Source organism: Diabrotica virgifera, chromosome 6, assembly GCF_917563875.1.
Source record: "Diabrotica virgifera virgifera chromosome 6, PGI_DIABVI_V3a".
NCBI classification, from domain to species: domain Eukaryota; kingdom Metazoa; phylum Arthropoda; class Insecta; order Coleoptera; family Chrysomelidae; genus Diabrotica; species Diabrotica virgifera.
Genome location: NC_065448.1, coordinates 230,341,680 through 230,355,439, shown reverse-complemented (window position 1 = coordinate 230,355,439; position 13,760 = coordinate 230,341,680). Strand labels below are relative to the sequence as shown.

At 34.9% G+C, this 13,760-nt stretch overlaps 1 protein-coding gene across 1 annotated transcript in view; it reads left to right on the top strand.

Annotated features, from left to right (window-relative positions):
• Positions 1–6,205: 6,205 nt before the first annotated feature.
• Positions 6,206–13,760, top strand: part of LOC126886317 (lachesin) — a 79,260-nt gene continuing 71,705 nt past the window's right edge. Inside the window, exons 1-2 of the mRNA XM_050653190.1 lie at positions 6,206–6,235; positions 6,755–6,965. Of these exons, the coding sequence (XP_050509147.1) occupies positions 6,206–6,235; positions 6,755–6,965 (241 nt within the window). The remainder of the gene's footprint in view (positions 6,236–6,754; positions 6,966–13,760) is intronic.

Genomic DNA, 13,760 nt, shown 5'->3' with positions numbered 1-13,760 from the left:
AACCGATATGTTTCCTGCAACCGATTTTGATGATATACATAGTTATAAACAAATAACGACCAAAAAACGGTAAATTTTCGATTTTTTCGTCTATTACCAAAAAGTTAAGCATTTTAAACAAATTTGAGAGTAATAAACTTATAAATCGTATAAAAAACTTCAATATGGCAGAATATGTCTATTCTTATTGGTTGCTTATAAAATTGGAAAATAAATCATAAATTTTCAGTTTTTATAATAAATATTCATAACTTATGTAAAAATTAACTTATAACGTTCTTATTAAATGGAATGCTGAGACTTCTGGTGCTTAATTATTCATACCCTAAATATCAAAGCAATCGGTCAAATAGTTTAAAAGTTATTTAATTTGTGTATCCCAAAATAATTTTTTTTGCAGCCCTATAAGTCAGAAAATTATTAAGTTACAGTAGTAGTACTTTGGATAGTTTATGAAAGAAGATTTACATTATTAATTTAATTAAAAAAATGACAAAAAATAATTCTACATATTGCAAAATTATTTTGCAAGAACATGTGAATTAAAAAAAAGGGGGGCTAACTTCGTCCCTAATTGCCTAGGAGAATTGTTTTTCTTTCTAAATGTGTATAAGAATTCAGTCTTTCTAAATATGAAAAAATAAATAAAAATTCATTCTTTCTAAATATGAAATAATAATTTTTCTACGGGTAACGGTTAAAAAGTTATTCTAATTGGTTATAAGTACCTAAGCAAAAAATCGATATGTTTTGCAAAATAATTTTACACTGTTTAAAATAACTTTTTGTCATTTTTTCAATTAATTTAATAGTATGAATGTTCTTCTTTCATAAACTGTCCGAAGTATTACTGTAACCTCATAATTTTCTGACTTATAGTGTTGCAAAAAAAAATGAATTTGGGATAATCAAATTAAATAACTTTTAAACTATTTGATCAATTGCTTTGAAATTGAAAATGTAATTTAAGCACAAGAAGTTTTAGTATAAGAGCTGTGAGACATTTTTGAGTAGGTATTTTAGGCAACCTGAAAATTTATCAGGTGATTCTTCCATGATAGCCGAATACAAAAATGCCGGTCTGGCTGAAGAGTAGCGGTTATTTTCCCCAAAAATCCCCCCCAAATTAAAAAAAGGGTACAAATTGTTATTACAAAAAATATCATTGACGTGACTTTAAGTAAATTTAAATAATCAAATATAAAGGAAATAATCAGGCCAGGCGATTTGAGGGCGATTTTAACTCTCCAAGATACTTTCATGGGCGCCCCAGGATTATTTTCAGGGGATGCATCTGAACTTCAGAAGATTTAATCTGAATCTGTACATACTGTTAACGAGTATAAAATATACAACTATACATGCATAGCTATGTACATTCCTTCCCGACAGGGAGGTGCAATTTTTATTTTGACGGGGTATTTTTTAATATTAAAAATAAATATTCTAAAAAAGACAGGATTTTTTGGTGAAATCTTCCAACTGCCAGCCGATCAAACAAATTACACGTGCATGTAAATGAAAAGCGCTATAGGTAAGCAGCAGTGTGAGAAGGAGCGTATACAGATAGCTGTTTGCGTTCTCTGTTGTAGCTGAGCGAGTCCGTTCGCTCGAGAAAAATAACGTGACCTGACGATTCCCATGTTGTTGTGCCTCGAAACGTTAAAGTAATTATTATATACTATAGTTTTTTAAATAACTTTTTATTAATTTTGCAAATATAATAGAGAAAGACAAATTTATTATTATAAATATAGGTACAGGTAGAAAAGTATAAAACTATAAACTAAATTAATTCTGTGTCCGAATCTTGTATTTCTTCTTCAAACTCCTCATCTGAGCTTAAATATTCATTCTCTTCTTCTTCGTCAGACTAGTTAATTAGTGATTAATTAATTGAGTTGGCTACGTATTCTCTGTCCTTTTATATGGAGTCGAAGCCTGGACAATCACGGGCGCATCTGAAAAAAACTTGCCATTGTTAAGATGTGGTGTTATCGAATAATGTAAAAAATATCATGGACACAACACGTAACAAACACGGAAACATACGAAAAGATGAAAAAGGTAAAAGAACTACTTAACACTATGAAGGAAAGAAAAATGAGCTACTTTGGTCATATACTAAGAAATAAAAAACGTGATGTGATTGGTTATATAAGGAAAAGTGCAAGAAAAATTTAAAGTAGTGGAGTGTAAAAATAACAATAGAACTCTTCAGAATCGTTGCACACAGAATAAAATGGGCCGTGATGATCGCCATTGTCATGAAAGGATCAGACACACAAAGAAGCAGAAGATTGAGTTAACTAAAAAAAAGATTTCAGTTATAAAAAGAACATGTATGTAAGCTTACCTTCAGCCATATATCTGAAATTCTCTTTGGTTCTCTGATGAACTATAGCATCATAAACTGATTGAGGCAAACAATCTCCCTCAAACCAATTAAAATCTAAGTTATCCATATTTAGGATCAATCCATTTCCGTTAGGTGTTAAGGAACTGGGGACTTGCAAATCTGCGTTTCGCCAAATGCTCGTGATATACTGAGTTCTTAGCAGATGTTGTCTCAATTCGGCTTTGGACGGAGGCAAAGTAGATGGATCACACTTTTTCAATATTTTCTTAAAAGACTCATTTTTCTTATTAGACTTATAATTTCGGCAGAATGTTTGAAATCGTGCTGTGTTTAATAAATTTTTTGTACCATAAATGTCGCACACAAATTCTTCCAAAGTTTCGAAAAATTCATCGCGCGTACCGGTAACGTGGGCAACTCCAAGATCCGCTAATGCTTTCTGATAAATTAAATTTTTTGTTAATAATTTAAACGGTCTAATCTTCCGCTTTTGGAAAAACGACGAATTATAATCACATCCAGTTAATGCGTGGAAAGCAGGCAAACTCGTACATAAAGATGGCTCTAATCCCGTATGTAGCTTCGTTATATTTATGTACCTTTTAGAATTACCAGTACCATACTCCATAAAAACTCCAGATCGCCACTTTGGAGATGATCCATGTTTCCAAGCATAATTCATACACCATACACCAAAGAATATTTATTTTTAATATTAAAAAATACCCTGTTAAAAGAACAATTGCGCCTCCCTGTCCGGAAAGAATGTATATGCATGAATAGTTGTATATTTTATACTCGTTAACAGTATGTACAGATTCAGATGAAATCTTCTGAATTTCAGATGCACCCCCTGAAAATAATCCTGGGGCGCCCATGCAAGTATCTTGCAGAGTTAAAATCGCCCTCAAATCGCCTGTCTCGTTTATTTTCTTTATATTTGAATATTTAAATTTACTTTAAAGTCACGTCAATGATATTTTTTGTAATAACAATTTTTCCCCTTTTTTTAATTTTGGGGGGGAATTTTGGGGAAAATAACCGCTACCCTCCAGCCAGACCGGCATTTTTGTATTAGGCTATCATGGAAGAGTCACCTGTAAAATTTTCAGGTTGCCTAAAATACCTACTCAAAAATGTCTCACAGCTCTTGGACCATTTCAGCATTCTGTGTAATACGAAGGTTCTAATTTAATTTTTACATAAGTTATGAACATTTATAAAATCTCAAAATTTATGATTTGTTTTGCAATTTTCTAAGCAACAAATAAGGATAGACATATTTAGCGAAAGCCATATTGAAGTTTTTTATATGATTTATGAATTTCTTATTCTCAAGTTTATTTAGAATGCTTCACTTTTTTGCAATAGACGAAAAAAGCGAAAATTTACCGTTTTTTGATTTTTATTTGTTTATAGCAATTTATATCATTAATAGCCCAATAAATGATCGTTTTGGAGTGTAATTTCCAGGGGCAACTCCGAATTGCATGAAAATTTGGATTTAGGTTCTACTTACCCTCCACTTCAAAGTTGAATTTGTGTCGTTGGTTGCTTTTACTTGGGGGGTGACATTTACCCCTTCTCGGGGATGAAAAACGCGTGTTTAAAATAAGGCTGCAAATGGATAAATCGACTTATTTTAAGCACCTTTTGTTCTATATAGTTTTTTACGTAAGTCAATACTTTTCGAGTTATTCGCGATTTAAAATGTTGATTTTTCGACAAAAAAAAAAGTTTTCAGACCGTTTTTCCCAAACAACTCAAAAAGTAAATATTTTATCGAAAAAAATATTTTTAGCAAAACTGCAGCCTATAAAAAAAAACGAAAAAACGGTGTACCAGTAAAGTCTACAAATTGAGTAGAAACAAAGTTGTAGCTCATGAAAAATACGTTCTTATTCGTCTAATTCCAAATCTAATAATTTAACGCGAAATCACCGAAGACAGAAGCGTTTTTCGGGAAAACCTTGTTAACATGTTTAAAGTATCGAAAAAAAGCTTATTATTTGTTTTTTACAAAAGTTTACAGCATCAAAAATAAACGAGTTACACTTAAAAAAAAAGTTGGCCCCGTTTTATTGGTAAAAAAAAATCGTGAAAACTTCCCTCTATTTAGCACCCTAAATGAAATTAATCGTTTGGCTTTACCATCTATTTTAACTGTATGTGTATTGTTTAAATGATCTGTAAGTTTGATTGGTTTGAAGTGCTTATTTATAAAAACATATGGTTTTAAAATAAAAAAAAAATTTCTAAATATTTTTGAAAAATTTTATTTTTTCAAAATAACTTAAAAAGTATTAGTGATAAGAAAAATCTTAAAGAATAAAAAAATGTAGGTGTTGCTATTATAAATATGCTAGTTGCATTTTGTTTCTCCGTAAGACAAAAATTGGTTAAGATATGGTTGTTCAAAATTTGCATACACTCGTGATTAGTGACCTATTCAAGCTTTCTCAATTATAACCCTTTCAAAAATAAACACTTTAAACCGGTGAGACTGACAGATCATAAAAAAATAGATAGGTAAGTAAATTGTTTGTAAAGCGGTAGCGATTAATTTCATTTGGGGAGCTAAACACGGCGAGATTTTCATGATTTTTTACAAAAAAAAAGAGGGCCAACTTTATTTTGAGCGTAACTCGCTTATTTTTAATGCTAAAACTTTTGTTAACAATTAAAACAAAGGTTTTTATAAACACTTTAAAAAAGTTTAAATGGGTTTTTCCCGAAAAGTGCTTAATTTTTCGGTGATTTCACCTTGAAATATTCGATTTGAAATTAGACGAATAAGAACGTATTTTTCATGAGCTACAACTTTGTTTCTATTTGATTGATAGACTTTACTGATACACCATTTTTTTGAGTTTATTATAAGCTACACTTTTGCTAAGAATATTTTTTTCGCTAAAATATTTACTTTTCGAGTTATTTGCGAAAAACCGTCTGAAAACGTAGTTTTTTTGTGAAAAATCAACATTTTTAATGGCAAATAACTCGAAAAGTATTGACTTACGTAAAAAACTCTATAGAACAAAAGTTGCTTAGAATCAGTGAATTTATCCATTTCCGGTCTTATGTTGAACGTATGTTTTTTCACCCCCGAAAAGGGGTGACTGTCACCCCCCCAAGTAAAAGTAACCAACGGCACAATTTCAACTTTGAATTGGAGGGTAAGTAGAACCTAAATCCAAATTTTCATTCAATTCGGAGTTGCCCCTGAAAATTACACGGTATTGCCGAATTTCCCGTTCATTTACTGGGCTATAAGTCGGCTGCAGGAAACATATAGGTTATTAATATCTATAGATATCCATACTACTCAAAAAATTTGAATTCGGTCTGGAGGGGGATGTGTCACGAGGAAAATCTTGTTTCTCTGGACTATTAGTCTGTACTTTTAAGTGGCTCTCTTGGTGGCAAACTCCTGATTAGCTAGAAGTCTGATATCTGGTCGAATAAATACATCTTTCTTCAATTTCGCCTCAGAGAAATCTGAAAAATTTTAAACCATTTGTTTTCCGTAACGTAAATATTTTTGAAAAAACCAATACAGAAGTAAAAACTTCGAGATGTATTCTGGTATAAAATCGTTTATTTAAAACTATAAAATGTCATCGACTGCAGAACGTTTTAGTTCTAAACAGAACATCTTCAGTGCATCCTGCCGAGTATTTTGAAACTAGTACACTGTAAATAGTGTTAACATCATCATATATGGTTTACATAATGTAATATGTTAAAATGTTATGACTACAGGTCGATGTTAATGGATAAAGTGGAACACATGCTAAAAGGGTGCCATGGTTCCCTGCTCGAAGATACTAGGTACTTGCCAATTCAATGGGCATAGACCAACTTGTTGCCAACAGAGTTGGTCTGTGCCCATTGAATTGGCAAGTACCTAGTATCTTCGAGCAGGGAACCATGGCACCCTTTTAGCATGTGTTCCACTTTATTCATTAACATCGACTTGTAGTCATAACATTTTAACATATTACATTATGTAAACCATATATGATGATGTTAACACTATTTACAGTGTGCTAGTTTCAAAATACTCGGCAGGATGCACTGAAGATGTTCTGTTTAGAACGAAAACGTTCTGCAATCGATGACATTTTATAGTTTTAAATAAACGATTTTATACCAGAATACATCTCGGAGTTTTTACTTCTGTATTGGTTTTTTAAACTATGGTATACAGCCAACTATTGGGATTTTCCCATTGATCTTTTTTTTTAAATGTTTTTGGTCTTAAGAGAAATTTGACAAAATTTTAGATAAATCTGCCACGCTTATAAACTGGATTATAATAAAATTACACAATTACACACGTTCACAGCTTCTATTATAATTTACACAAATATTAATTGTTTTCATTGGTTTCAGGTCTCGTGGATGCGCAAGAGGGATCTGCACATACTCACGTCTGGGATTCACACGTACACAGGCGATGCGCGGTTTAGTGTGCGTCACCCAGAGCACAGCGATGACTGGGACTTGCGCATTGAGTATGTACAGAAAAGAGATGCGGGAGTGTATGAGTGTCAAGTGAACACTGAGCCCAAAATCAACTTGGCGATCATGCTGAACGTTGATGGTAAGTAGATTTTTTCTTTTGGACTAAAATTGAAATATTTCTTGGTTATCGAGAAGAGTATACGAGCATAAACAATAGAAACCTAAAGAAGACAAAGCTTATGATTATTAACAAGAAAACCATAACAGTTAGTAGGTCAACTCTACATTGACCGAATCTCTGTAAAAAGAGTGGACCAACAAAAAAGAGAAAAAGCGCACATTGGCAAAACTACACTGCGCGTCATAGAAAACGGGCATCCTAAAAAATGGGCCATTTTTGATGTCGCGTTTCTCCTAAACCTGTTGTCCGATTTAAGTGATTTTTTTACAATAGGTTGATTAATAATATTTTTAATATTTTGTTATAGCCTTATTCTTTGTCAATATCCCTGTAATAATATTTTTGCTAAACAGGTAAATTTTCATTGTATATCGGGTGTACGAATTAAACTGTTTTTTTCCCAAAGTTCGCAACACCCTGTGCAATATTTTAGCATTTATAAAATACTGAAATTAAAACCCAACTATAGCCTCAGGTTTTCTTAACATTCTGTTTTTTGATTCGTTATGTTGGACAATACAAAAGTTATGTTCTTTAACAACCAGCCATGGTCTTCATCAGTATAGGGTGTTAGGGTCTAAATAAATGCGACAAACTTTAAGGGGTAATTCTGCATTAAAATATAATGACAGTTTGCTTGATAATTATATATCCGCAAATGCTTCGTTTCCGAGATACGGGATGTTAAATTTTTTTCTTACAAACTGACGATTTATTTATTGTTTTAGAACCGGTTGCGATAGGCAAATAAAATTTGGTAGGTTTTAAGAGATGGTTATTGCGCATTTTTTGACATGCAACTAAGAATTTTATATTCACCATTGGCGCGCATACGGGAAAAAATTCTTAATTGTATGTCAAAAATATGCAATAATGACGTCTTAAAACCCACCAAATTTCATTTGCATATCTCAACCGATTTTAGGGCAATAAATAAATCGTCAGTTTGTAAGAAAAAATTCAACATCCTGTATGTCGGAAACAAAGCATTTGCGGACTTATGTTTATAAAGCAAACGGTCATTATTTTTTAAACCGAATTACCTCTTAAAGTTTGTCGTACTTCTTTAGAATCACTCTGTACTGATAAAGAGCATGCAAAGTTGTTAAAGTACAAACTTTTGTATCATCCAACATATTGCGAATGAGTCAAAAAACAGAATTTTAAGAAAACCTGAGGCCATAGTTGAGTTTTAATTTCAGTATTTTATATATGCTAGAATCTTCCACAGTGTGTTGCGAACTTTGAGAAAAAAACACAGTTTGATTCTTACAGCCGGTATACAATGAAAATTTACATTTTTAACAAAAATATTATTACGGGGATATTGACAAAGAATAAGGCTATAACATATTAAAAAAATCACTTAAATCGGATAACAGGTTTAGGACATATGCGACATCAAAAATGACCCATTTTTTAGGGTGCCCGTTTTCTACGACGCGCAGTGTAGATCCACCCTTAACCGGACGAGGCTGTTTTTTGCCTGCTCATGGTGGCGGTTTTTTGAAATTTTATCAGGACGCTTTGTGTATGTTTAAATGAGACATTTAAAAAAATGCCGTGTCCCGCTAGTGATATCATGTATTAATATAAACAGAAAATAAAAACGCACTTAATCTGATATAAATTCTTCTATTTCCAATATTGATTATCAGTTTGATTTTGTATACATAACCTCACTATCGCAGTTTATGTCAATAAATCTTTATTAACGAAAAAGAAAATATTTGTGTTGCACTATAAATTACAGTATAAATTAACAACTAATGAATTCTAACAATTGTATTCGGTTATTATCACTACAAAATAAAATATTCAAGTTTAACAAAATAATCCCATAAGACTCAATGTTAAAACGTCCTGACAAAATCTGACAGCGTGTCACGTGACTGTAAGTAGAGGGGAGACGCACGTAGCCAATATGTTTTTTTATACTGTTAAATCGTCGACCTTAAACGAAGATATATTATGTGCAGAAAATTAGATGTATGTGAGATGTGGCTATAAAGAGGAATATTTAAAATCCCGTTGACTAACAAAGTCACAAATGAAAAGAATGAAAAAGAACCGAGAACCATCAAATCTCAAAAGTTGCAATACTTTAGACACACTATGCGAAACGAATCCAGGTGTACCCTGCTACAAGAAAAAATATTTGGAAAACAAAATCCAGTAAGAAGAAGAACATCCTGGTTGAAGAACCTCAGAACCAGGTTTCTGGCAAAATCTGTGCAGCTTTTTCACGCTGTTGCAGATAAGAAAAATTGCTATGATGATCGGCAACATTCGTCGTAGATAGGCACATCAAAAAGAATAACAAGAGTATAAATATGTCGTAACTTGCTATTGCAAAACAATGAATTTTTGTTCTTTTTCTTTTGCTGTGTCGTTTCAGAAAATTATTGTATTCTTTTTCTCATGATCATCTTTCAGTGCGTCACAGTTTTTCGATTTCTTTCTAACGCATTAAATTGTATGTGACAGAAAAAAAGGCACGTCCGTGATTACAGACATTTACAACATTTTTTCTAGTTATTCTAGTTGTCGATAGATGGAGCCATAATAAAAAAAATATTTTTTTTAATTAGATAATAATATTACAAATATAATCTCTATAACTTATAAGACTATACAAATCAAAGAAAATACCATTTTATAAATGCAAGAAACACATTTGATTTGTTTTTATTCCAAATTGAAAATAAAATGTGACAACTGTCAGATTTAACTAAAATGTCATGTTAGAATAAATGTCATAAATAAATGTGTATTATCACGGACTTACCCTTTTTTTTATCATTTGTTACGCACTGAAAAATGCTCATGAAAAGGACAATAGTAACATTATTTTGATCGCGTGAGTCCTGGCCAAGTTTTTAGTCTTGAGTTCCTTCTGTAGTGTTCTTCTTATGTAGTCTGTCAGATATTCCTTAAAGGACATCGCACACATCTTATGGAAAATATAATGTCACTCAAATTCAATAAAACTTACACGAATAGATTCGTTTTAAAGTAACGGTCAAATCTTATCATTGCGCCAACTCTTAATTACGTATAATTACGGCGCAAATTGCAATTAAATTTTATCGAAATCACATTTTTTGAGTCAGTAAAAGTGTCAGTTATCATCACTATTGCTCTGGGTGCTATTCAAAAGAGCTTAAAACCCCCGCTGGGCCTAAGCGGATTAGTGAAACTAATCCGCTGATTTATGGAGTACCGACAATTTGGGTGTTTTAAAATATTTTTTCTCTCCCTAACTTATGCACGTACCCATTTGATTTCAGATTTATTTATATCAATTTCTGCTCTTATTAGTGAAAATATAGAATTGGCGCAATGGTAAGATTTGACCGTTAATTTAAAACGAATCTATTCGTATAAATTTTATTGAATTTGAGTGACATTCTATTTTCCATAAGATGTGTGCGATTTCCTTTATGTAATGTGTTACAGTCGGAAAAATGAAAGAATACCCATGAACGAACATATAAAACACGCTGTATTTTCCTGTCACCGTGTCACACAAAAAATTGGCCAGCGCAAGTACATGTAATAATTATTGTTACATGTACTTGCACTGGACAATTTTCTTTGTGACACGGTGACAGGAAAATACAGCGTGTTTTAGATGTTCGTCCATGGGTATTGTTTCATTTTTCCGACTGTATATACATTCACCGGCACAAAGCTCCGCCACTCAAAATTTTTTATTAAGTTTGGCAGTCTATAACTTTATTATTTGTACTCCGATTTTCAAGATTCTTGCATCAGTTTGGAGATACATGTATTCTTGTTGTTTGTTATTACACCGGTAACAAAATTTTTTTGCTTAGATGGCATTATACGGGGTGAATGGATGCGTTGTATTTCTCCTAACTTTAAAATATTTATTCTGTGGAAAAATTGGACATCTGATTTTATTTCAAACTCTTTTCGTATTATCCTGGACGTATCATTAAGGTTTTGTTTTTTGAATTATTCTGATATCTCTTTTATTGTAATAGCTAGAGCTTGGGAAATATGCACTTAAAAACCCTAAAATATGCATGCAAATATGCACAAAAAACAATTGAAATATTACTTACTTACTTACTAGCCAACACCCACCCTTGGCATGTTAGCCATTTGGCGGCGCGCTGACCAGTATAGACGAGCCGTTTCTCGTAGGCGATCTTCATCCTCCTCGGGTGGGTCTGTTATCAGGGCTGGGCACTCTGGGAGGTGAGCAGCATCCATCTGGGGCTGATTACATAGTGGACAGTTGTCATTTTCACGGACGCCGATGCGATGTAGATGGGAGGCCAGGTAGTCATGCCCCGGAGTTGTTCTGAACGCGGCTACACTGATGGGTCTCGGCAAGTTGTGAGGGATTGGTGACTCTATTAGGTGGGCCCAAGATTTTCCAGCACCGGCTTGTATTTGCTGGTCTTTTATCTTCGCTTTGATTCCTCTTTTAATGGTGGACTTTGCTGATGTGTACGATTGGAAGCTAGGGGGCTGTGGAAGAGTAGTGCCTTCTTTTGCAAGTTCATCCGCCGCTTCATTCCCTTCAACACCGACATGACTAGGGATCCATTGTAAAGTAATCAGCCACCCTTTTTCCAGTAAGTTCGATAGTTGGACGCGGCAAGATATTGTTTGGGCACAGTCGGTATATCGATTTGTCGACAGGGCGAGGATTGCGGCTTGACAGTCGATGAAGAAGGCAACTTTTTGGGGGTGTTGGAGATTCTCGAGACTTTTAGCGGCTTCGTGTATAGCAGCAATTTCGCCATCATAGTTGGTGAGAGGGGCACCCACAGCTATGGAGCCTTTGGAGAACGTTGAGACATATCCTGCTCCTGTTCTTCCCGAGTCCGGCATCGAGGAGCCATCGCAGTAGATGTGGAGCCACTCATGCGCTGGGTAATTGGTGTGTATCGTCTCTAGGGCGGCTTTCCTTAGGACAATGTCTGACGATAAGTGCTTCGGGTCGTTATGGTTTTCAAGACGCAATTCTGTGTTTGGTAGACAGCGGGCGAGTGTAGTTTGCGCTGGGAAGGGGGCGGCTTTCGACAGGTCAATGTGGTATTTTTCCATGATTTGATTTGCTACTGTAAGCGGAGTGGTTTGTGTTTTAAGACGTGAGGCTGCTTGTCTATATTCGTCCCATTTTTGTGGAAGTATTCGTCTTTGCCTTTCCCAGAAGGTTAACGCGTGTTGCTCTCTGCGGCATTGTATTGGTTCAATACCGGTCTGGGCTTCCATTGATGTAATCGGTGTTGATTTTGGAGCACCGGTGATGACGCGAAGGGCAGTGTTCTGGGCGACTTCAAGCTTGGAGGTGGTGTTTGTACTCGCAGTTATTGTAGCTTCACTCCCATATTCTAGTATCGGCCGGACATAGGTTTTGTATGTTGCTACCAAGACATCTTGCGTGGCGCCCCATTTTGTTGCTGTGAGACGTTTGAGCAGTCGACATCTCTTTGTGGCTTTCTCTGCAATGTCGTCGATTTGAGGTTTCCACGTCATTTTCTTATCTATGTACACCCCCAGGTATTTTGTTACATCCTCTCTTTCCAGGTCGACTCCTTTGTATGTCAGCTTGACAGCAGTCTGCTTTGTTGAAAGGGTAACTACTTGATATACGGTTTTGGTTGTACTGACAGTTAGGCAGTTTTTATCCGCCCATTTTTCTAGATTTTTGAGAGCCTGGTTCATTACTCCCTCGAGCGCTTTCAGACTGCTACTTGATGCCCATATTAGGAGGTCATCGGCATACAGGAGGGCATCAACACCAGGTGTCTTTCTAATCATTGCGAGTACATCGTTTATCATTAGGTTGAACAATTGACAGCTGATGACAGCTCCTTGTGGCAGCCCTTGTCTTTGTAGTCTGAATTTGGAAAAATGGTTGTGAAATTTGACTCTCTGATACCTTTCACCGAGAAAAGATTTTATCCAATTGAACAGTTTACCGTCAATTCCAGACTTCGCTATCTTGTGTAACAGCAAACCTCTCCATACTGTGTCGTATGCAGCTTTGAGGTCTACCAGCACTGCAACTGTTGACATCTTACGGTGGAAAGCATCCTTGACTTTTTGAGCAAACTCGACTACATGGTCCATGGTGTTCCTGTGTTTCCTGAAGCCAACTTGTGCGTCGTCAATCAGTTCAAGATGGGTTATGGCTCGGTTCAGTCTGTCCAGAACCATTTTTTCGGCTACTTTGCATAAGGAGCTTGTGAGGGATATTGGCCGGTAGCTATCAGTCAGGCTCGGGTCTTTTTGTTTCTTTAGGGTGGGTATGACCTCGCTCTTCCTCCATTGACTTGGGACTCTTGAATTCCATGTTAGGTTAATCAAGCTCAGAATGGTGTTTTTGGCTGCGGCTCCCAGATATTTAAGCATTTCCGGGTACAACTCGTCAATCCCTGCTGCCTTTTTCGTTTTTGTGTCAGAGAGAGCTGCTTCCAGCTCCGATATCAAGAAATCTTCTGTACAGATGTCCTTTATACTTTTGCTCATCCGCCGGGGAGGGGGATAGCGCAACAGTCTTGCTCTCTCCCTCTTATTTATCTTAATATTACTCACTTTTGTGTAGTGTTTACAGAGTTCGTTTGCTATATCGGCATGTGTGGTGAGTTCTCTAGCCATGCCTCTCATTGGCATTTGCTGTTGCTTGTTTCCATCATTGTTTAGCGTAGTAACGAACCTGTGCGCTTTGACGCCGTCTTTTCGGAAGTCGAGCTTAGCAAGGAAGGATTT